The sequence below is a fragment of the Peromyscus californicus genome, unplaced genomic scaffold, assembly GCF_007827085.1.
Source record: "Peromyscus californicus insignis strain IS unplaced genomic scaffold, ASM782708v3 Scaffold_20__1_contigs__length_68692818, whole genome shotgun sequence".
Classification (NCBI taxonomy): domain Eukaryota; kingdom Metazoa; phylum Chordata; class Mammalia; order Rodentia; family Cricetidae; genus Peromyscus; species Peromyscus californicus.
Window position 1 is genome coordinate 40,938,218 of NW_026294503.1, and position 23,620 is coordinate 40,961,837.

At 55.9% G+C, this 23,620-nt stretch overlaps 1 protein-coding gene across 8 annotated transcripts; it reads right to left on the reverse strand.

Annotated features, from left to right (window-relative positions):
* Positions 1-111: 111 nt before the first annotated feature.
* Scrib (scribble planar cell polarity protein) lies at positions 112-23,579 on the reverse strand. 8 transcript variants are annotated; one of them, XM_052748069.1, is made up of 38 exons: positions 22,724-23,579; positions 21,417-21,534; positions 21,223-21,301; positions 21,039-21,128; positions 20,892-20,948; positions 20,750-20,813; positions 20,586-20,660; positions 20,375-20,519; positions 19,867-19,985; positions 18,834-19,033; positions 18,593-18,759; positions 18,378-18,505; positions 18,157-18,282; positions 17,277-17,441; positions 16,366-16,740; positions 15,354-15,416; positions 14,722-14,811; positions 13,923-14,000; positions 12,515-12,838; positions 12,332-12,412; positions 11,994-12,251; positions 11,498-11,608; positions 11,102-11,395; positions 10,838-11,032; positions 4,917-5,027; positions 4,784-4,840; positions 4,563-4,637; positions 3,166-3,228; positions 2,446-2,529; positions 2,202-2,300; positions 1,915-2,074; positions 1,688-1,835; positions 1,421-1,606; positions 1,196-1,338; positions 1,080-1,117; positions 882-956; positions 577-628; positions 112-486 (listed from the first exon to the last, which is right to left on the reverse strand). In XM_052748069.1, exons 1-38 carry the CDS (start codon positions 22,880-22,882, stop codon positions 341-343), a joined length of 4,998 nt encoding a protein of 1,665 aa, XP_052604029.1. In that variant the 5' UTR covers positions 22,883-23,579; the 3' UTR covers positions 112-340. The 8 variants fall into 8 exon arrangements, with proteins under 8 accessions (XP_052604029.1, XP_052604028.1, XP_052604031.1 ...); XM_052748068.1 differs by having other exon boundaries at positions 18,378-18,508; XM_052748071.1 differs by lacking the exon at positions 4,563-4,637 and having other exon boundaries at positions 18,378-18,508.
* Positions 23,580-23,620: the final 41 nt, after the last annotated feature.

Genomic DNA, 23,620 nt, shown 5'->3' on the forward strand with positions numbered 1-23,620 from the left:
GGAGAAGGGCGTGGGAAGGAGAAGGGCGTGGGAAGATAGCCTTGAGCACTGGCACCTTACAGGGCAGGGAAGTCTGCACAGGTGGGTGGAAGCATAAAAGGCAACAGAGGGTAAAATGTAGTTAACTTTATTCTCCTTAAACCACAAAATAGAGTCTTTGGTTGTACAAACATCACTAGTTACAGTCTCGCCACGAGATCCCGGCTACGGGGGCAGTTAGTCAGAAGCCGTAACTCCTGAGGGGTCTCTTTAAAATGCTAACACCAAGGCTAAAAGACTTGGGGTAAGGGAGGTGATGAAGCTGGCAGGCTCCCCACCCTAAGTGGGGAGGAACCTGGCCCTAGGAGGGCACAGGGCCCAGGCCCCGGCGTCCTGGCCGCATGGCCCGACGGCTACTGCACAGCGTCATGTCTTCAGGGCCCACAGTGCCAGGAGAGGGCCTGCCGAGGAGCACCAGAGCCACTTCTCCATCTTCTTCCTGTGGGCCTGGTACAGAGAGGGGTGGAAAAGCCGTGAACCAAAGGTAGCCAGAACTCTGGGGGCCTGGGCACTCACCCCAGACAGGTGTCAACTCACCAGGACTGGGAGATGGTTCCAAAGTCCTAAGCTCTTCCACGAAATCTGGTGACTGGTGGGGAGACAGGCTGGTCAGGGCAGGTCCCAGGCCTGCCTCAACTTAACGCATGCAGGCTTGGCTGTCTGAGGCTAGGCCCACAGAGCCTGGGGCAGGTCAGAGCAGACGGCCGGCCGAGACCAAGGTGGGTGGGGAGGCCCCACACGCAGGAAACAGCAGGAAACACACAGAAAGGAATGAGGGAGGAAGGCAGGTGACAGGCAGGAGGGAGCGGGAGCATGCCGACGGGCCAGGTGGCCTCCAGTACCTGGATGTCATAGACAGGTCTGGAAGAGGGCAGGGCTGCGAAGGCCCTGTAGTCAAACTTCTTTCCAGACAAGGGCTTGAAAGGACAGCATGAGGGGAAAGGCAGAGAGAGCAAGGGAGGTGAGGCTGGTGGGGAGGCTAGAGCCCTGCAGCGTCAGACACGGGGCCTGTGGAAGGGCCTTAGATGCAGGATCCTTACCAAGCGTCCAGGGGAGGTACCGGTCTGGAGGCTGAAGTCTGGGGGAACAAGAAGAGAGTGTTGGGAGAAGTGCTCACGGCAGGCGGGGCCCTTTGCTGGCCCATGAAAACACATACCTTCTAATGGAGTGGGAGATGGAGTGGGTGCCGGTGAAGGGGCCTCAGCCAGCCGCTCCAGGGGTCCTCGCTTGCCACGGCCTTCCTGGGACTTGCTGAGGACCATCTGTGCACGGAGGGCATCCTGCTCTAGAGACTTCATTCTGTGGACCCAGAGAGTGAATGCTGCTCAGTGGACCTGATGTGCAGTGGGCAGGGACTGGGGGGTGGGGGGGAGGTGCTCACCTGGCTGCCCTCCACAGTGCCCGCTTCTCTGCCTCTAGAGCCCGGCGTTCTGCAGGAGACAGGGCTCGCTCTGGGACAGGAAGCTCAGGGCTCTGCATGCGCAACCGCTCCTGATGGCGCCGCTCAGCCTTAGCTGTCCTCACGGGGACACTGCCTCCCAGGGGTGGGGGTGAGGATGGGCTGGGGCTGGAGAAATGGACAGGATACGTGGTGGGAAATGGCATGCAGCAGACAAGCAGGGAGTGGGGCTCAGCCTCCCGCGCTCACCTTCCTGCATGGCCTGGCACAGCCCAGGGCTGCTCGGTCTCCTGCTGATCATCTGGGGACTCCCTGTCTGAGGTGAGCCCCAAGTCAGGCCCTGAGGTTACCGCCTCTTCCCGAAGCATCTGTGCCCTCTTCTGCTGCAGCTTGCGGGCTGTGGGCAGGCAGACATATATCAGACAAGGCCAGGTCATCATCCCACCCAGACCTCTCCTCAAGTCTAGGCTCCTCACCTTCCTCCTCCTGCATCTTCCGCAAGTCATCAGCACCCACCAGGGACACACGCTTGGGGGGACCCTCTGCCTGCGGCACCCGTACCTCCAACTCGAAGTACTTTTGCCGTTCACGGAAGGATAGCTGCTCTGGGGAGGCTGCGGGACCAGGTGTTGGAGGCTAGAGGGGGAGCAGGCCCTCAGACTTGGCTGGTGTTTCTCTTGGGGGCACCCACCCTACAGAGCATGCAGCAGCAGCAGCAGCAGCAGCAGCAGCAGCAGCAGCAGCAGGGCACCACTGCACATACCTGGGTAGCGCTGTCCTCAGGAGGGTGCACGGTCGGCACAGCCGCGAAGGCCCTATAGGCCTGCTTCACACTGGCTGGCAGCTCATCAGGGGAGGGCGGCTGGGGAAAACCCTAAGTGAGGCTGGGGCAGCTGTCCCAGTGCAGCCACTTCCCAAAGAACCATCAGCTGTATCCTCCAGCTGCCTCTGACCCACACCCACCATCCTGCTCACCACCCTCACCCACTGTGGAACAGGACACTCACAGAACAGGGACCACCTCTGCCCCCGGGGGCCGGGGAGCCCCTTGGCCAGGCCTGAGCCATTGGCTGGATCACCCCCGGTTTTGTCTGCAAAGGGGAAGGGGGTGGTGACAGAGAAGAGCAGGATCAGAGGTTTGGGAGTGGGAGGAGGTAGGAAGGAATCAGAAGGGGGGGGGAGGGAGGGAGAGAGGGGGAGAGAGAAGAAGAGAGAGGGGGAGGGGGGGAGGGAGAGAGGAGAGAGGAGGGGGGGAGGAGGGAGGGAGGGAGAGAGAGGAAGAGAGGGGGAGAAAGAGAGAGAGAGGGAGGGAGGGAGAGAGAGAGAGAGAGATACGGATGGAGACAAGGCGGGCTACAAGGGACATTCATCCAGAAACCTGTCTTGGAGGGGTTGAGGCTAGGAGCTAGGCTGGGAAGGACCCTGTGCCCACCCCCACCCTGCAAGGCATTGCCAGGCAGGCTGGAAACCTGGCCCTCTCCATGCAGTGGGAAGGGACTAGGAGGGACCCGCAGACAAGAACAACTGTACAGAAAAGATCTTATGCTCAGTTTTTGGAAGCCTTGAACTCCTCCAGCAAGCTCCCTGCCTTCACCAAGGCCAGCTTTACTCAGGAAGGTGTCCCTGGACAAAAACACATCAAACAGCCATACCCCAAGGGGACCCTGCATACCAGTACCCAACTGCACAGGTGCCCACAATGAGGCACTTGTGCCTGGGATGCTCACTTGCTGGCTGCCAGGGGAACAGGGGGCCTCAGTCATCTTCCCTCCAGTGGTCACAGATGGTCCCTTGAGGAAGAGGGTAGCAGTTGGGAATGAGGGTCAGCTGGCCTAGCAGTACCCCAGGGCAAGAACTGGTCTGATCATTTACCCTGGCAGCATAGGCACAGCCCTGTGACCTAACTTGACCACACACACAGCCTGGGGATGCCATCAGACAGGCTTGGATGACCGACCATGAGACCTCCATAAAGGGCTCTCCTTCCCCAAGGCTGGATACAGGTGGCCCTGGCCCTCAGCCTCTGCTCTCCCCAGGGCCTAGGTTGGACCGTCAGGTGCCTGTTGGCAGCCGTAGATTACTACCAAGGGTGCAGCCCTAAGATCTACAGGGAAAGTTGGGAGTAGATGAACAGATTGAAACCAGATGGTTGGGACACAAAAAACCTACCTACCACCAGTACCTGACCCGGGCTTCTTTCCCATTCATACATGAGTCAGAGAAGCATCCCAATCTATAACTGTCCCCCTTCTCAAATTATGCTGGCTTCTCTGTTAGGGCTGTTTAGAATGGGGAGAGATGGTATCCAAAAATCCAAACACCCTTCCTGACCCCTCCCTGTTTCCCCACTGCTCAGCAATGTCCCGGCAAGCCCACCCCTTAAGCACTCACATTCTGGCAATGGTCTCCCATCATCTTCTGGGAGTGATAGTTTAAATACCTCTTGAAGAACAATGAGGACCGAATGTCCTTTCTGCCTGCCCCCTGGCCCACAACTGTCTCAAAGGCCACACCCCTAGCTTAGGTCCCTGAGTGGCCACTCCCAGACCAGCTGTTGGTGCTGCACCTTCCACACCCACAAGGCCTCCTTCCACAGGCTGCAGCTGCTTCAGCCCACCCCCTCCATGGTAGCCATGTCCATGAAACCCCACCAAGACGACTGAGAGGAATGACAGCTGCCTCTTCCCAGCAGCCTGCCTACAGCAACAGGGCTCTGCCCTCCCCAGCTAGCTGGGGGAGATACTGGGCAAGGAAGAGGTCAGGGACTTCAAAGGGTCCCTTGGCACCTAGGAGAGGGGATCACAGCAACAGCCACAAAGAAAGGTCAAAAGCTTTACAGACAAGGGCTGCCATGTAGGTCAGTGGTACGGTGCTTGGATACAGCATTCATGAGGCTCCATCCTGCATCCCCAGCACTGCCAAACAACAACAAAATCCCAAATGGTGCCTAGCTAGAAGGCAGAGCTCTAGCTCAGACCTACAAGCCCTGCCTCATCCAAGACAAAGTCTCTGCATGGTGACCTTGGCACTCAAGCCGGCAGCAGTGGCCTCCACAGGGAAGGAGGAAGTTAAGACAAGGGAGACCACAGGCCAGATAGAATAAAACCCAGCATGCACCACTCACTCTCTGCAAACTCCCAGCACTGGGCACAGCAGCCAGGACCCGGTAGTCCAGCTTCAGGGGCTCCAGATTCCGTCCCTGGAGAACAGAATGGACCACAGTGCTGAGGGGAATCTATGTCCTAGGAATGTGACTGCCCACCACTCCTGGGCTGTGTTCACCACTGCAATGTCCCGACAGGAGCGGCTACCCAGGACTCAGAGCTGGGCCTGTGTGGGACTCACCAGAGTCTCTGCAGACTCAGGCTCCCAGGGCAGGGTTTGACTGGTCAGCTCTTTCTCCTATAAGCAGAGCAGACATGGTCAAGAACTAGTAGCTCAGAGCCAGTCCCAGGCTGCCAGCCACTTTGATCCTGACCTTGCCTGGGCCTTCAGGACTCAGTTCTCGGTCAATGGATGAAATGCTTTCCAGGCTATTCCGGTGGCCAAGGCCTGCTACAAATGGGTTGGCAATCACACCTGGAGACACCTGAAAGGAAAGGACTGGGCTGAGAGAAAAAACTTGCTGGCAAGGTCCCACTTCTTGGGCAGGCTGAGGACTGGACCCAGGACCCCATATCCTGACAAGCTGGCCACTTGAGGTTCTGTGGACAACCTGCTAGTCCACCCATGACTCTTTGTGTACCTGTCCCCAGTCTTCCAGGGACAAAGAGCAGTTGTGGTCCTAGGTTCATGGGGTCACTGTGGGAGTAGGTCAAGTCTGTAACACGACAGGAATGTGAAGCAGCCATGCTCAGCCACATGCTTGGCATGGGGATAAAACAAGCCGACTGTGGCCACTCTAGGAACAAAGGAGGAATGGCTGATAAGATGGCATTGGGAAGAGAGTAGCCAAAGGCAATGAGCTTGGAAGCACAGTAACACTCCCAGATGGATAGGCTGCATTTAAAATGTGTAGTCTGGGTGCTGATTAAGGATTCAGAAATATTGTAAGGTGAAATTCAACTAGCTCTGGGACTGGAAGTCTGGGACAGAGAGAGAGAGAGAGAGAGAGAGAGAGAGAGAGAGAGAGAGAGAGAGAGAGAGAGAGTGTGCTCGCGCACGCGCACGCGTGCGTGCTGGGCAGGGAGCAGGCAGCTGAGAACACATGACCTGGGCCTAAAATGTGCTTAGATGAAGGGTAAACATAGGTAATGGAAATGCGGCATCAGCTGCCTTCTATCCACAGAGCACGAAGGACCAGTTCAGGCCTCTACCACCAGAGGAATACAGAAGGAGGTGATAGCAAATGGAAGGCAGATAACAAACAGTCTCACAGTTGCCATCAGGGTTCCTACTATGCGCACAGTGAGGCCTCAGACACAGCCCAGCTATGTAACGCTGATCCAGAGCACTGGAACGATGAGAGACAGAGAGAACAAACAGGGAGCAGCCGCTCATACTGGGAAGATGGAGCTGGAGGTCAAGAGTGTCAAGCAGGAGCAGGGGACAAGGAACAGCAGAAAGTGAATTCACAAAGGTACAGTGATCACAAACTGCAAACACTAAACAAATGAGTAGCTAAACACACAGCAAAGATCACTAGAAATAAGAACGCTGGATAAAAGCAATCACAATGGCAGACAAATTCGTCTCTTGCAGACTCAACAACACTACTAAATCCAACAACAAACAAGGTGCCTACCTTCTTCACTTCTGGAATAATTTAGTCAAAAAGGCACTGGGGAGGCCCAAGAGAGGCAGGCTCAGCGGGGTGGGAAGGACTGTCATACAGAGGGACTGAGCAGAAAGCAAAAACAGCAAGGATGAGGAAGCCTGGTTTCCCACGTCAGAAAAGGCCACTCGAGTAAGAAGGGCTGACCTGTGGTGTTGATTGGAAAGATGGACAATGCCATGAAGTGACCCGAGGCTTCCTATGGCTCCAGAAATAACCAGACAGTAACTATCCACACACAGCCCTTATCTCTGGCCATGATACCCCAAGAGCAATGCACTAGACCTTGGCTTCTACACATCACTGTTCACCAAAAGAAATCAGTACTTCTGGGGAAAACAGCCAGCCCCATAGCTGGGCAGGAAAGTGTGGGACAAGTCCAGAAGTCAGGAAGTGCTTAGAGTAGATGGGTGGCATCAAAATGACCCAGGCCAGCCTGAAGTCCCTTCCATGAGACAATATTGGAGCAATTTGATCATTAAAATAACTGACTGGGGCTGAAGAGACGGCTCAGCAGTAAAAGCAATTGCAAAGGACCTGGGTTCAGTTCCCACCATCCACATGGCAGCTCACACCTGTCCAAAATTCTAGTTCTAGGAGAATCCTATGCCTTCTGATTTCCATGGGTTCCTGCATGCACATGGCAAACATATTCATGCAAGCAAAAATGCTCATACACACAAAATGATAACTCTTAAACAAAACAGAACTGACCAATATACACTACCACCCGTGGAAAGAGTCTGCACTGGTGATGGGTAAGGATATGGGAACAAGATGCCACCAGGAGAGAGCCGGTCCTCAGAGCACATGTCAGGGACAAGCCAAGGGGGTGAGGCACCAACCCAGGCGCTCAGGTGGACTCAAGTGAAGAGGACAGGAGGGTCAGGTAGTTTTCAAGGTAGTTCTAGCTGGGGTGGGGGGAGTGCTGAAGCAGTTGCTACTGCGTGGGCATCACTGATGCACCAAGTCCCACAACTGCCAAGTCAAGCACCATCTGGATTGGAAAGATGGGCCAGTGTGATAAAGAGGATGAACTCGACCTACAGGGAGAACTAGAGATGCAACAGAAAATATCCTCTTTACTCCAAACACATGGGGAAGCAAAACTAAGCGCTTCCTTTGAGAGACCACAATGACTCAGGCCCACTCGGGTGGGAGTGAAGTGGAATTGCTGAGTTGACCCGTGGCACCCTTTCTAGGACCCGCTAGCTGCTGTGGGGAGAAACTGAGAAGTCCAGCAGCTGCAGGTCTGACAATAAGCAAGAGCCTAGACCTACGGAAACATCAGTCCTCAGCACTGGGCACCCCCGACCTCACTACACCCAAAAGCCCGAGGGGGGCAGAAAGATGCAGGTCAAAGCCACTCAATAGCGGGCAAACTGATCCCACAGGTCAAACAAGCCCAGATGACTCAAGTGGGTAGTGTGAGGAAAGTGAGGTGCTGGGTCAGCAAGACGGCTTGTAGGGAGAAAAGCAATTGCTGCCAAGACAGATGACCTGGGTTCAATCCCCAGGACTGGCATGGTAAAGAGAACCAAGTCCCACAAGCTGTCCTCTGACCTCCACACACGTACCATGGCACACACAGAAATAAGTGTAGGAAGTTGTTCTTTAAAGTGGACTGTGAGTGAAGATATATGCATGCTCTTCCATGCCTAGAGGGTTCAGAATGGGCAATCTTGTGGGGACAAAAGCCACCAGTGCCAGGTCCTCAGCTCTTCTATGAGAGTCAAGAATCATACATTATAGTCAAGAGTCCTGATGTGGAAAGAATGGTTCTTTTCTCCCAAGCATGCTGCTAGAGCCTCTGGGACCAGGCCAGTCCCACTGAGCATATATATATGTAAGACCCCTTCAGGAAACCCGATGTCCACTAGAGAGGGCTGTTTTTACAATTACAAGCAGAGATAGCTCCCCTCCTTTTGAAAATGTTCTTAAACTACAAACAGTTGCTAAAGTTTGGTACAAGGCGAGGTCACTGGCCACCACCATTGGTGGCCCAAAGCTTCAGGCTGAAAACAGACCAAGAGGGAAGCCCTACGAAGGAGGCCCAGCATCACTCTGTGATGCCTGTGAGCCACAGGGCTTCTGCCAGGAGACAACGAGAAGCCAGCCAACAAGGAGTCCCTGGAACCAACAGGAAATGAGAGCCAGGAAGAGGCTCAAGAAAAACCCACAAAATGACCCCAGAGTCCCAGCCAGCTTTGTGATGGAACCTGGCCTATCTGTTCAGAAGAGAACACATAGCAGATGAAACTTCAAAAGAACAAAAAAGAAAGGGTGATGTAACTGATCAGTAGCAGAACACACTATAAAGTGACTGCTTCTGCACAGTGTGGCACTGTCCTGGCAAGCTTCACAGAACACTGTGACCAAGTCTAGAAACAGGTCCTAGAGTGCACGGGACCTACCACACAGCCAAATCCTGCTCCCCTCAGCAGTGAGAAGCAAGGGCTTTTCACAAACCACCATGGGCACAACTGACAAGTATTTTCAAAATCAAAGTATGTTGGGCAGTGGTGGCATGTCTTTAATCCCAGCATTTAGGAGGCAGAGACGGGTGGATCTCTGTGAGTTCAAAGCCAGCCTGGTCTACAAAGCAAGTTCCAGGACAGCCAAGGGTGTTACACAGAGAAACCCTATCTTGAAACAAAACAAAACAACCAAACCACACACACAGTCCTACAGGAAAAGCCTTAATTTATAAAATTTTTACATTTTTGCAATCAAAGGATCCCACCCTAAAAGGGAAACAAACAAGATGGGTGCTGGAGCACACAGATGTAACTCTAATTTCAGAGGGCAGGGGGAGAGGGCAGGGCGACTGCCAACCTCGGCTACACAGTGAGACTTGTTTCAAACAAACAAACTCTGGAGCCAGAAGCATCAAGAAAGAGAAAGCTCAGTGGAAGAAGGACAACAGCTTTGTGCTGAGAAGCTCACAAGGGGGTCCCAGGGCTAGGGCCAGAGTTCAGGGGAGCCCTCCCTAGCATGTGCAAGGTCCCCCTCCGAGGGTGTGGGAGCAGAAAGTCAACTATGTGAAGGCATCTTGAGATGAGACAAGGACTGAGAAGGGGCCGTCCAAGCAGACAGCTGCTGTGGGCAGGAAAGGACTCTCAAAGGCTCCTGGTCAGCTGCCCACTGCCCCGAGCTGCTCACTAGCTCGGCTAACAGAAGCCTGCCTTGCTCCCCAGATAGGATACAGATGAAGATCCAGCCAAGACAGGCTTTGGCAGGACCAAGCACGTACAGATACACAGCTGCTTCCCTACACTCCTGAGCCACCCAGGTACTTCAAGAACAGCCTGGGCCACAACAGCAGGGAGCAAAGACATAGCCAAGGGAACCCAGGACCATGCCAGCCCTGCAGCACTGAAATCCAGGCTCTTTCCAGAGGGCTTCATTCTGAACTAAAAGATTCAAGTGTGCACGAAGCAACACTTTCCAACACACGTGCTGATGTGCATAAACAAAAGGCGGCGGGTGGCGGCGGCGGGGCTTCTCTGGTACTAGATTACCCAGGGAGAAGTCACACAAAAAAACTCGCCCAGGAAAAAGCAGGACAAGGGCCAACCTTAAGCCAGGGAGTAGCACCTCACACAGGCTGTAGCCCAATACCCATCTAGACGCAAAGACAAGGCTAACTTGTTTCCCATCCAGTGACCCTCACCAGCTAGTCTGGGACAAGATGCAGGGTCTGTGGCCAGAGGCTATCTTTCTGGCAGCATCTGACCGGAAGTCACTAATTCAAAAATCCACTGCCAAAGGAGACCCACCTAGGATGGCTGCCTGTCCCTAGTGTTGAAGGAATAAAAGCCATGGGGAGTGGGAGTACAGCCACCAGCACCCTGGAGACCCGCATGGCTAGTGAGGATGTCCAGGAGCAGCAGACAGCCAGTGCACGTAAAGGTTCCTTGAAGGCTCACTTGGACTACAGGGAAAGAAGTTGAGGGTCCTAAGGAGAGCAGGTAGAAGCAGGACAATGAGGAAGGAAGCATGAACCCCAAGAGGAGCAATGAGACTAGAGGGAGACCAACCCAGGGTGCCTGCCTCTTGGGCCTCAGCCTAGTTCTGATGCTGGATATTCTTGTTCTACTCCAGGAAGCAAGAGAGCAGAAGAGGCTCTACCCTGTGCCCATGCCCTGGCTCTGCCCTATGGTATAGCAAAAGAAACCGGTAACCAGAGGGTGGGAGTAAGCTCCGCCAAGGGACTGTCAGAGAGACATCCTAAGGGCCAGCAGAGCCAGGAGGCTGCCTTCCTGCTTTGGGGGGAAGGTACAGGGGGACTCTGAGCGGGGCTCCTTGTCCTCTCTGTCCTGCCAGCTGCCAAATGCCCTCAAGTGCTGCCTTCCCAGAGCCCTGTTACGGCTCTTCTCTCAGCTCCTTGTCACTCAGCTACAGACTCACCTACCTCTACACTGCCTGCCCACCCAGACCACAGCCTCCAGACAGTACAGTGACAGGGCTCAGAAAAGGGCCTGTAAAACCCAGTACCCACCACTCCCACACATGGTTGGTTCATAATTGCCAAGTACTTTCCAGACCCAAGCACACACTAGACTCTGCCAGACTCTAAAGGGCAGTGCTGGGACAGCACCTGGTCCCCAGGGTAGGCCACTAACCTCCAGGGCTGCCGTGGTGGTGCTGCTGGTGTCAAAGCCGTCACAGACAAGCACGGTGAGGGTATCACCCACGCTGCGCAGCAGCTGCACGGCCTCAGCATGTGTGAGGCCCAGCAGGCTCTGCTGGTTCACTTCCAGCAGCCGCAGCCCCACACGCAGCCGTCCATCACGCCCGGCAGCCCCTGTAGGGCTCACCTGTAGGAAGAACAGTGTGAGACTGCCACCAGGCACCTATCTGTGGCCCCAGGAAGGAAGAGCCCTCACCTTGGAGATGAAGATGCCCTCATCTGTGGGGTCACATGGATTCCCTGCATGGCCCTTGGCACCTCCTCGGATGCTGATGCCCAGCTTCTCCCCAGGAGCCTTCTGAATGCAGAGTTCCCGCATGCCTGGAGGTGGTGGGTCCCTCCGCACAAGCAGACACAACTCCAGGCAGGGTCTGAGAAGGGCACTGACTGCCTCTTGATGTGTGGCCTCCCGAACATCCTGCCCATTTACTGCTAGGATGCGGTCCCCAACCCGAAGGCCACAGCGAGCAGCTAGGCCCCGAGGAAGCACCTATAGGGAAGGACAACATCCAGCAGACCAGGTGCACTGATGGCTGCCCAGACTGGCTGGGGTGGGTGCTTCTTGCAGGAGCTGCCCGCCAGGCCTACTTACCTTGGAGATGAATACGCCAGGATCCTGGACACCAAATGGGTGGCTGGAGTGATCAGACCCTCCGACGATGCTAAGCCCCAGAGGACCACCAGCTCTGGGCAGGCAGACTTCCTGAGGACATAGGGTGGGCCTCAGTCAGAACAGGGCAAGGGTGAAGGAGCTAGCTCTACAAGTCCAAAGAGGATGGATGGGCCCATGCTGCCCATCTGCCTGTGGGGCAGGCTGCTACCCTATTATGCACACAGCCTGACATCTCCACATCCTCACTGACTACAGGCAAGGAGCAGAGCAGGCTCCTGGCAGATTATGCTAGGGCAGATGGGAAACATCATGGAGGCTGACTGGAGAACCTCAGTTTCTCAGGCACATGTAGGAAGGACATGGACTACTTTCTGCCTAGTGTGGCTACAACTTATGCCTAGCGGATCCTGGGTGGGCTTTCACTCTACACCTGGAGCTGAGTGGATGCTGAGCAGGACAAGGGCAGATGTCTCACCTCCACAGGGTATGGTCCTTCCAAGGCAGTGGCCAACAGGCTAGGGGACAGCCTAGGTAGCAGAGGTTCCCCGGGGACGGCAGTGGTCATGGTAGCAGCAACAGTAGCAGTAGGGGTTGGGGAGGAATGTGGTGGGGGGCTAGGTGGGTAAGTCCCTCCAGTCTCTCTCTCCAGAAGCAGGGAGATGGTAGGGGAAGCAGCAGTCAGCAGGGAGACAGCATGGTCGTGCCTTGCCTCAGTCATGTCCACTCCATTGATCTACAGGGACACACTCAGGTCAGAGAGGGTAAGCAAGACAAATAAAAGACACTAATCAGGACATACCTGGCCCCACTCACCGAGAGGACTCGGTCTCCAACCTGTAGAGTGCCTGCCCGGTGGGCAGCCCCTCCCTCTGCAATGCGGGATATGAAGATGCCCTGTAGGGACAGAGAAGCCACACTGAAGCCATTCTATTAGAGACCTAACATGCCTCCGTTCATCAGGGACAGACCCCCCTCCCCGCTAGACCACTGCCTCACCCCATCACCAGCCCGGTAAGGTGTGGAGCCTTTTCCACCAGCAATGCTGAAGCCCAGCCCCTTTTCACTGCGCACAAGACAGGCAGCATGGCGCTGGCGGAGGGGTACAGGGGTCTCAGGCTGAAGCAGGGGCAAGCGCAGGCCGCCTCCCCGCCACTCCCGGGGACTATAGTCATCCTCGGGGCGCAGGGGGGTGATGGTGACTGCGTTTTCAGGTTCCACCATTCTTTCCCTCCACACTCGCATCTGCACAGCAGCACCTGCTCCTCGAAGTGCTTCCACAGCCTCGTGGTGCTCTGCATCTTGTAAGGCCACACCATTCACCTGTGGGTAACAGAGGACAAAGCCACAGCACAAATCAGCATCCAGGCACAGCCATCCTGACAGCATGCTTATGCTCTTGTTTTTTTAATTCAAGACAGCGTTTCTCTGTGTAACAGTTCTGGCTGCCCTGGAACTCGCTCTGTAGCCCAGGCTGGCCTTGAACTCACAGAGATTTGCCTGCCTCTGCCTCCCGAGTGCTGGGATTAAAGGCATGCACCACCACCGCCCGGCGCTTATGCTCTTTTTGTCTTCGTGCCAGGATCCAGGCTAGCCATGTGGCACGGGCAGATGCCGGTGGCCATTCTACACCAGTGCTCTCACTCAGAAACTGTCATCTGCTTAGCAGAGAACATGCAAGGCTATTAGGTTGCCAACTCCACATGCTTCAAGGCAGAGCTGGAATTGGAGTTGAGCAGGGAAGCATGAGGGACATCAGCACCCACCCCTTCTCCCCAAGCCCTCTCGTTCTAGAACCCCAGAGCCTTCTCTCTCACTCATCCTTGTCCCCAGAGGAAGAGCAAAGCTTTCCTCTGAGTTCTCCTTAGGAAGAGCAAAGCTTTCCTCTGAGTTCTCCTTAGGAAGAGCAAAGCTTTCCTCTGAGTTCTCCATAGGAAGAGCAAAGCTTTCCTCTGAGTTCTCCAATGGCCAAGTATCCAGACAGAAACCCCCAGGGTTTCCACTCAAGATTCCTACCAGTATTGCAGAGGTCTGACCCTGCCAGGCTACTTCTGATCTGCCTAGTGCCTCTTGTCTAGGCTGAGGGCTGCTTCTTTGTTTTTACACTCATCCCCTTGTAGTACTAGAGATTAAACCCAAAATGTTATATACATGGTAGGCTAGTGATCTACCACCAAGCTATGTCCCGGACCCAGATGGAGAGGAGACTTGGCATGGGGGCTTCTAAGCCTACTGTTTACGGTCTCAATAACTTTAACCAGGTATCTTTGGGCCCTGGGCTTCTGGATGGGGAAGATAGAGTCCCCACTTCCTGATGGGAATAGCCAGGTAGCCCAATAATCAGGACTATGTGGACCTTGAAGGGCATAGCTGTCCCTTGCTGCGAGGCAAGGCGGTCACTACTTACCTCAAGGAGCTTGTCCCCCACTCGGACTCCAGCCCGGGCCGCAGGGCCCTCTTCAGACACTCGAGAGATAAAAATGCCCTATAGGACAAGTGGGAACTGGTCCACAAGAGCACCAGCAGAGGCAAGCCCCGCCTCATGGCTGTAAAAGGGGCAGAGCCAGACAGCCTGGCCTGCTTCTGCAGAGGATGCAAAGACCCCACATGCACCATGGAGAACAGCAGTCCTCGAAGTCAGAGGGGCTACACTCAGCTACTGGGAGGGCTCTAGCACAAGAAGCTAGACTAGGGCTGGAGAGATGGTTCAGAAGTTAAGAGCACTGTCTGCTCTTCCAGAGGTCCTGAGTTCAATTCCCAGCAACCACATGGTGGCTCACAACCATCTGTAATGAGATCTGGTGCCCTCTTCTGGCCTGCAGGGATACATGCTGTATACATAATAAATAAATAAATCTTTAAAAAAAAAAAAAGCTAGACTATACAAGTCAACCTTGCAAGAGACTTTGACCCCAGAGCTGGCATGAGAAAAAGGGGAAGGAAAATCCATCTGTAACGGGAACAACTCAGCTGCCCTGTAAGCTGTTCTCAGACTCCAAACAACCGAGCTGACCACCCGCCTGGGTCTGTTCAGGACCCTGGGATGACCCATGCATCACACATGCTAAGGATGGTGAGCAGGACATTTGGAGTGACCACTGACACCCTTAGAGAACGAGAAGTCTCTTGAGACAGAGTGCCAGGTGTGGGCAAGAGGGAGCTCACGGAGACCGGGGCCTGGTTATTATTGACAAGGCAGCTCTTACCTCATCATCTCCTTTGTAGGGGGTGGAGCCTTTGCCCCCGGCAATACTGATGCCCAGGCCCCCCGTCTGCCGCACGATGGTGAGTGTCAACTGCAAACAGAGTGGACATGGATATCTGAGAAGACCTGGGATGCCCAGGAGCTTGCAGCAGCAAGACGGGTCGGTTGGCTGCTGACAACCCCATACAACTCATCCCTGGGGAGCTGTGCCGACTTGGGTAGTAAAGAGAAGCAGGAGGTTCCTACGATCCCAGGGCAGGCACAACTTCTGTGAGCTAGCCCATGCAGTACAGAGCTAGCTGTCCTCCAGAAAGTGAAGCTTGGCCTTGCTTCTATCCATAAGGATACCTTAAGGCTCTCAGTAGGATATAAAAAATGGCCCAGTACCTCCACTCATCCCCTACAAGGCAGGCTGCCCCAGTGTGGAGACATGCTTGCCTAGCCAGGGGAGCAGGAGGCCCTGGGGAAGTGGAGCCAGAACCCCAGTCCTGTGGCAGCTGTCAGGAACTCTTCTGGGAGAAGGTCTGAGTTTGAGCCATGGAGGTGGGGAGAAGTGACAGCCCGCAGCCCAGGAAGCAAAAGTCAGCAGGCGCCCTGGGCCCAGAGCAAAGAGCAGCAGCGAGCAGTACAGACCTCTTCCTCCTCAATGCGAGCAGGCTCTATCAGCAGGTTATTGGCCTGGTCAAACGACACCCCCTGTTAGGACAGGAGCAGCGAGGCATGCAGGTTAGCCACCGCTGGGAACTGCCACCACCTTACCCAGCCCTCACCACAAGTAGGCAGGACAGAAGGAAGATCTCATCAAGCTCCTGTGATCTGAGTCAGTCCCTTCCCACCTGGATCCCCTGTCTGTAGATCATGAGCAACTCTGCAGACCACTTCTATGGTGTGGCTCGGCTGGCTAGGGTGAAGGCTCCAGAGGGGCAAGTCTATTCCTGGTTGTCCCTGACTGACCCCCAAACTGCCCCGGATATCATGTATCATCAGCCCACACTCTTCAGGGTAGGAGCAGTAAAGGGGCAAAAAGGGCTAGACTTTCGGTAGCTAGGGCTTTCTCTGGCCTCGAGGAGTCTCCAGTAAGTGGGAAGGTCCTTTTTGCGGCATCAAAATCAAACATGAAGATAAAGAAGAGATGCCACCGCTCTATAGATTTGTCTGGATCCCAGAAGGCCCTGACAAGGCATAAGAGCTTCCACCAGATCCACAGGATGGGCCACAGGCCAGTGGCAAGGTCTTAAAGCTGGTCACTTCCTGAGGCAGGAAGGATCCTGGGAGAGCCAGCAGCTCCTGAGGAGGACCTTGTCCAAGATTCCTGAACACACAGGACACAGAGGGGTCCTCAGCTTCCAAGCGCCTTGGCCTCCTACCCCACCAGGCAGGCCCAGGGAGCTGCCAAGCACTTGAAGTAAGATCAACGGAAGGCAAGGAATCCTGGGACTAAGTGATGGGGACGTGTGACAACAATGCCCATTAAAGCACATTCATTCCTCTTCTCCTGACAGCCAAGGGGTCAGGAGACCAGGGCCTGACCTGTGTGCCTGTCAGATTAGGGCTGGATGTCCTCCATGCTGTCACCTGCCAGGGTTCAAAGCAGCCCACTGAGCCAGTGGGGCCTGGGTCAGACTGGGGCATGAATGACACATACCTTGACAGAGGGGGCAGAAGCCACAGCCTCTTCTTTGTCTTCTTCTTCCGTGGTAGCGTCACCTTCTTCTTCAACCCTGCTCTCCTCCTCCTCTTCTTCTTCCTCCTGGGCTCGAGGAGCCCAAGGTGTGTGGGGGCCATTGTGCCAACCTCCAGCGGGGCCCTCCCTGTCTGTCTGCACCCCCTGCAGCAGGGCTACAACAGCTTCGGGTTGTGGGAGCTTGGAGATCTTGAAGTGCTTCTTGTAGTGGGGTGTGTCTTTGCGGATGAGCCTCTGCCGGCCACTGGGCAGTGTCCAGGGAGCCTCGGGCTGGCCCTCTTCACTCTCACCATCTTCCCTGGGCATCAGTGTGTCCTCTGCGAAGTGCACTGTGGGCTAAGTGGTAGAAAGATGAGGGTGGCACCCTGGCCCCAGCTTGCTCCTCCCAGGGCCCAGCTATGGGGCTGACTGGTTGAGCCCCGCAGGTGACAGCCAGAAGCTGCCCAGGTCCCTGCTGTGAATGTAGAAGTACACAGAAAATCCAGCTGTTGAGACCGGAGGACACTGCTCCTTCCGGACACACATGGTAATTAGCAGATGGGGACTTCGGAACATGTAAAGACCAAGCAGGTGGAAGTTGGGGGGGGGGTGAGGACACCCACCGTCTAGGGAAGCACAGAGGTGCAGAATTGGACTGCACTGAGCTTGGCTGAGAAGTGAACTTTAACCTACCCTGGAACCCTCACGACCACCGCCCTATACCACATTTGGCACTAACTCTGCCAGAGGAAGCCCTTCAACATTCCACTGACGCTAGGCAGCATCTGGCGTGGCCCCAACCACATATCCCGCTCAGGAAGACGTATAGGATGAGAAGCATCGACCCTAGAAAGGCCTTCTGGCCTACAGGCTGCCTTCCTGTCTGCCCTTACCTCATCATAGTCCTCCTCTGTATCTTCCTCCTGTCCAGGTATGGCCTCTTGCTGGCCTAGCCCTTGTTCCTCAGTCAGTAGGATCTCAGGCTCACCTTCGGAGACTGTGCTTGCTGATGGGGCAGAGCCTCCACTCAAGCCAGACTCGGCACTCAGTCTCTTCTCCTGTAGAGGAGTGGGGTCAGGCTGCAGAGAAGTTTGTCACCCAGAGGTACACTCAGGTGGCAGATTCCTGCTGCCCTGGTCATACTATCCCCAGCAGGCTCACTTCTTGCAATCACTCCCTGTCTGCTTCCAGAGCCATGCAAGGTCACGGTTCTATGGCCCAGACCTCAGCAATGCCTTCTCCCGGATTCGGGAGGACAAACACAGAAGATCCCAGGAGGCCATCAGTCTGAAGTGAGCCCTAATACTGCTATCTAAGTTGGGAAGTAGCCACGCATGGCCAGTACATGCCCGTCTGCCTAACCGCTGTACCCAGTTACCCAGACCCATCCCGTAGCCCTGAAGCTTAATAAGCAAGTGACCTGCCCTGCTCTAGCACCAAACTCCTTCCCAGGTACAGCTGAGGGAAGGAAACAGAGCTCTCCTTCAGCCTGACCCCTGGCCAACCTTATCCTGTGCCACCAAGGCATGCCGAGCACTTGGACCTGGGAAACCCCAACCCTGGCTAAGCCCCTTATTCTGACTCCACAGGTAGGCACTACATGAGACACGTGCTGCACCCTTTGCCCAGCCCAAGGCCCAGCTGTTGCCTGCCTATGTGGCCCCCATCCAATGCACCAGCTTGTCTCCAGGCCCCTCCCCATGGAGCCTCTGTCCTCACGGCTCCACTGTCAGGATGGATGACATCTAGGGCTCCCAATCTCTTCACGCCTACCTCCTCAGAAGGTGAGGGTGGGCTGGGATCAGGCTTGCAGATGAAGGCCTCGTTCCGGCGCTCTTCAATGCCCCTCTTCATCACCTTGAGCTCACTGGGGTGAGGTGTGGCCCTACGCTGTAGGCCCTGCCATGGGGACAGGGATGAGGAACAGAGGCCGGGAAGGGGTCAGGCAGGGGTGGGATAGAAGTGTACCGCCCAGAGTCCCCACCCCTCCATACCCGCTTCTCAGCTGCAGCTTCCTCAGCATCCTCGTCACCTTCAAGCGTCTCCACGAACTGGATGACGCTGACACGGCTCTGAGGGGCATCACTAGAGCTCTCTGAGGGACTGCTCTGCTGTTCAGGGTCTTCTGTGGAAGGCACGCGTCAGGGACCCACGCCAGTCTCTCTGCCTCAACCACCCAAAACTCAAGACCCAGCCATCAGCAACCTACCGAGGCTTGGCAAGGGCTGCTGGGGCAGCAGGTAGCAGGTGAGCACCTTTTCGCCAGTCTGGGCATCGTCCTCGGTCTGGAAGCGGAGCATGGGCTGTGCCTGGTTCTCGGCCAGCCACAGTGCCTTGAGGTTGAGGTGAGTGAGCGCAAACGGCAAACTCCGCAGCCTGGAGGCCAGGCAGGCATGGTCAGCATATACAGGGGACGCAGCCTGGTCCCCAGGGGCCACACAGACACTCACCGGTTCCCAGCTACATCAAGCACATGCAGCTCAGCTGTGTGGGCAAGCTCAGGGGGAAGGACAGCCAGGCGATTGTCTCTCAAAGAGAGAACACTGAGGGCTGCACAGCCTCCAATTTCAGGTGGCAGCACCTCAAGATGATTCCGGTCCACATTAAGGTTAGTCAGTTTGGTCAGCTTGCCCAGAGAGCGGGGTAAGGCCTGGCCGGGAAAAGGAAGGGTCTGAGGCTGACAGAAACCCCCTGGGGTAGGAGGAAAGAGAGAGGCCTTGGGAAGGGAAAGGTCTCCCTTGAGGTAAGCTGACTAGTTCCCCAGGGTTCCCCAAGCCCTCAGGAACTATGGCTGGACATGGACCCAGTTTGCATACCGTTTCTGTTTTGTTTTGTTTACCCTCAAGGACACCAAACGCCCTGCCAAGCCACTTAAGACCCCAGACTGTCCCTTTAGCCCTCTCCTACAACCACCTAGCTCAGTCTACCAAGGTCAGTTTTATCTGTGACCCCCCCCCCCCCCCACCATCCAAGGTGTCTACTACTCAGAACTGCTCTTTCATTTCCACGGTCCTGTCTTCTCTCACTACTGTGATTCTGGGTACTCCACATACAGGAGGAACATTCCACACTACCCACACGCCAGTCTGACTCAGCCTGAGGCTACCATCACAGCAGACATCTCTAGCCTGGGGCTTCCACTCTCACTGGTTACAATGGGCACACATACTGAAGGGCAGTCTTCTTTCTGTCCACTTTACCCTTGCCTTCTTCCCAGTCCTCCCTGGCACTGTACGTGTCTGGAGAAGCACAGCCTGAGTGCTTTAACTGGCAGAGTCCTATAGGGTCCCAGAAGTCCTACGCCATCTCATTTGCCAGTGAGCTCTTTCTCCTGACCCCAAGGGTGCCCTAGCAAGCACTTCCCTTGGGATCAGCCACCACCAGCACATGCCACTGCCACGAGGTACTTGTGTTCCTGCTACACCTTAGCACTGACTGCACTCAGCACACCCTAAAGGGCTTGGTGACTCAGGGCTGCCCTACCGTCAACAGGTTCTCTGTGAGGATCAGCTCAGAGAGGTTCTCACAGTCCCCAATGGCCTCAGTCACCTCGCACAGCCGGTTCTGGTCTACCTTCAGGATTGACAGCTGCTTCAGCTGACCTGGCATCAAGGAGACACGGTGACTAGATTGAGTCAAGTCAAGGGTACTTGAGTATGTGGCTCCTCAGAATGGCCATAGCCTGGTCCCACATTCCAGTGGTAGCTCACCTCTCTGAGAACTCCAAGATTCCCTATGCTTACTCCCCAAGGCTCTTCCCCACCCACTGACCCTTGAAAACCCATATTCCTGACTCCTGTCACCACAAGTGACGCTGACCCTTGGGTATTAATTGGATAGTGGGGTATCCAACCCTGGCCTTATCTTAACCTTCCCTCACTAGACACCTCTAGCCTGGGTAAAGTCAGGTCCTAACCCAAGACACTGTTTGACACCTCATAAGGCCAAGGATGAGAGTCAACAGTCCCCAGGGCCCTCTGGGCACACTGACCGATGCCCTCTGGCAGCCGCTGAAGCAAGTTCTGGGAAAGCAGCAGATCTGTGAGCAGTGCCAGCCCACCCAACTCCACAGGCAGCTCCTCTAGCCGGTTCTCTGACACATCCAGGCATACCAGTCGCCGCAGATTCCCTAGCTCCTGAGGACAGGCAAGAGGTCAAAGGGCAGCATGGAGAGGGGTAAAGCCAGTCCCACCCTCACTTACCGGAGGCAGTGCCGACAACTGGTTTCGGTCTAGCCACAACTCCCGCAGGTTAGGCAGAGCCCCCAGAGTGTCAGGCTACACGGAGGGACAGAGACAGGAGAAACCAGTGTGACCTCCTGTGGCAGCTACCCCACCTGTCCTTCCCCAGGCAGCCCTGACTCTACCAGCACTTCCAGATCATTGCCTCCCAGATCCAGCTGTTCTAGCTTGACCAGGAAAGACAGGGACCTGCAGAAGAAAAAGGCGTGATGTCCAAGCGCCAACATAGAGAGCTCTACCACAGTCTAGTGGAGGCCCCAAACTTACGCAGGCAGAGATTTAAGCAGGTTCTCCCGGAGTTCCAGAGTCACCAAGTTGGCCAGGCTGAAAGAGACCAAAGACCAAGGCTGAGGAAGAAAGGGCCAAGACGAGTGCTCCCTGCACTCACACCCACTCACCAAGGGGATTACTCACTTGCCCACATCTCCAGGCAGTGCCTGCAGGGACACATCGTTTAGGGCCAGGTGAGCCAGGCTGCGCAACTGTGTGAAGCCATCTGGAAGCCTAGGGAAAGGAAGCAGCAGACCTTAGATGCCCACAGAAGGGTTATAGAACCCTCCACGGCCCAAAGCCAACCCCCACTATGGATGACACTTACCTGGACAGGGGGTTCCCACTGAAGTCGGCAATCTCCAGAGCCTTACAGAACTTTATGCTCTCGGGGATCTCAGGAATGTCTATGTGTGGAGAGGGGTTTGCCATGAGGATGCTATAGCCTCAGGAGATCCCAGGAGCCCCCTGCTCCACCCTACTTCCACACAGCCAGAGTACCACCCCTGCCTGCCTGCCCACCATTCCGGGACACATCCAGCTCCACGAGCTGCATGAAGTTAGCCACTTCAGGAGGCAGCCGCTGGATCTCGTTGTCACTGAGGCCCAGCTTTCGCAAGTTCAATAGTCGGAAGAAAGGCTGTGGGTAGCAGAAGATGTGATCAGTGAACACCTACAGCCAAAGCTCTAAGGGTAGTGAGGCGTTTCTAGACCAGGAGGATCATAGCCACAGGTCCCTGGACCTCTGTGTGTCCCAGGTCACACGAGGTTCTGGCAGTCTAGCCATGACACCTAGTGTGCTAGAAACCAGGCAAAGAAACATGCACAACATACCGCTGTCCACTTGATGCGTGGTCTCCCTTGTGTTATTTGCCATATGCACCACTACTGTTCTGCTTCCCAGATAACATGTCCCAGCTGAAATACCATCAGCTCCTGACTAGACAGTTCCTGCCCTCTGCCCTATGGGCCACTCTTAGGATTCTACCCACTCCCCAAACTGCTTCTTCCACCACAGATAAACCCTTCGGGTACCCCAGCAACGAGCAGCAAGAGCTGGACAAAGACCATCAAGAGAACTGTAGTAAGAATACCAGAGAGAAACACAGGTCCAAAATTTCAGGATCCACACATAGATACAAAGATCCGTAAAGAACAGAGCTGGCACAAACAGACCTGGACTGGAGTCACACCCCGTGCCACCCAGCCCTCAAGAATATCAGACCACTCGGCCCCCCATCTCAGAAAAGTAAATCTTTCACAACCTGCTTCCTCTGGTCTTTCTGGAGTGGCCTCAGAACAACAAAACCAAAAACAAACCGACAGGAAGGAACACAGGCAGTCAGAGGTGGGCCCTCCGCTGAGATGACAGAATAGATCTGACACTATCCTCTTAGGAGGATCCCACTCAGCTTCGAACCCAAGAAAAAAAAGGAGCTGAACACGGTGCAAGAAAGTCAGGCCCTACCTCTAAAGCAGCCCAGCAAGCTGTTGCTAGCCAAGGTCGACCTCGCACCCGGGTCCCATCCACCTCCTGTGCTCTCACGGGTTTCTCTGTTGGCTCCCCTTTTAGGCTCAGTATCCACCCGGTCCCCAGACAGGCTGCCACCAGGTGCCAACACAAGCGACTGGGGGAGGGTGGGGCTGGCTGGGGCGGGGCTCTGGCCGGTAGGAACCAGCAGGGCCGGCTGGAGGTTGCGGTGCCGACCGAGCCCGGGCAGCGCCTGCTGAGTTCTCGCTCTAGCCGGCCGCCCCAGAAGTCACACACTGCCCAGAAAACTGGGCGCGGGACTGCGGGCGGGGCAGCAGGTGCTGCGGTGGCCGCTCACCTTAGGTAGCTCGCGCAGCTGGTTGGCATCGAGCAACAGCTCCTCGAGGCTGCGGCTGTAGCGGTAGATCTCCTCCGGCACAGCCTGCAGCGAGCAGTGCCTCTTATCCACCGACTCCACGTGCCGGTTGCAACGCCAGAGCGGGATGCACTTGAGCATGATGCGGGCGGGCAGTGAGCGCGGGCTCGGGAGGCGCACGGCGGGCTCGGGCCGGGGGGCGGGGCTCGGCCCGCATGAGCGCCGGGCGCGGGCGGAGCGGCACGGCCCGCGCGGGGGTGGGGCGGGCCGCCGGGACCCGGACTGCGGCCGGGGTCGGCACTACGCTCGGCCCGCGTTCAATACGAGCTATAGTCTCGGGCGGCGGCGCCCAGTTGGCGGCGCGGCCTGACCCGGCAGCGCTTTCTCAGGTGCTGGGGGCGCGGCGGCGGCTCCGCATCCCGCCCGGCCTGCTCACCTAGCAGCTCGTCCCGCCCGCAGCACCGCAGCCGGAACCGCCGCCGCTGCCCGCGACAACCGCCCAGCCGCGCAGCCCGCCGGGAAGCCTAGGCCCGCCCTCACTGCTCAAAACTGCAATTCCCAATAGGCCCCGCGGCGCGGCGCCTCCGACGACCCGTAGCGGAACTCGCGCAGAGCATGTCGGGAATTCCGGCCCGGCTCCGACGTGACCCCTTACAGCAGCTGTGACAACTTAGCAGCTGTGACAACGTAGATCACGGCAGCGTGCCAGGCACTCCCTTGATCCTGGATCTAATGGCTCCAAGATTCAAACCTCAGCACTACTCATGTATGCAAGGGCTGCAGCCAGCACTACCCACAAGTGGAGATAAATCAATGCCTCCCCCCCCCCCATACCAAGGCCCTTCCGTTCACGCCTGCGCAGTATGCCTAACACTCTTC

What these genes read in the sequence shown, in the direction of transcription:
- Scrib (XM_052748068.1), bottom strand. Translation starts at nt 22,882, where the DNA reads ATGCTCAAGTGCATCCCGCTCTGGCGTTGCAACCGGCACGTGGAGTCG. An exon ending in GCGGCTGCCAGAGGGCATCG is followed by an intron (nt 19,986 to 20,374) that starts GTCAGTGTGCCC and finishes CCTTGATGCCAG; the next exon opens with GTCAGCTGAAGCAGCTGTCA. An exon ending in GCAGAGGTGGTCCCTGTTCT is followed by an intron (nt 2,301 to 2,445) that starts GTGAGTGTCCTG and finishes GGTTTTCCCCAG; the next exon opens with CCGCCCTCCCCTGATGAGCT.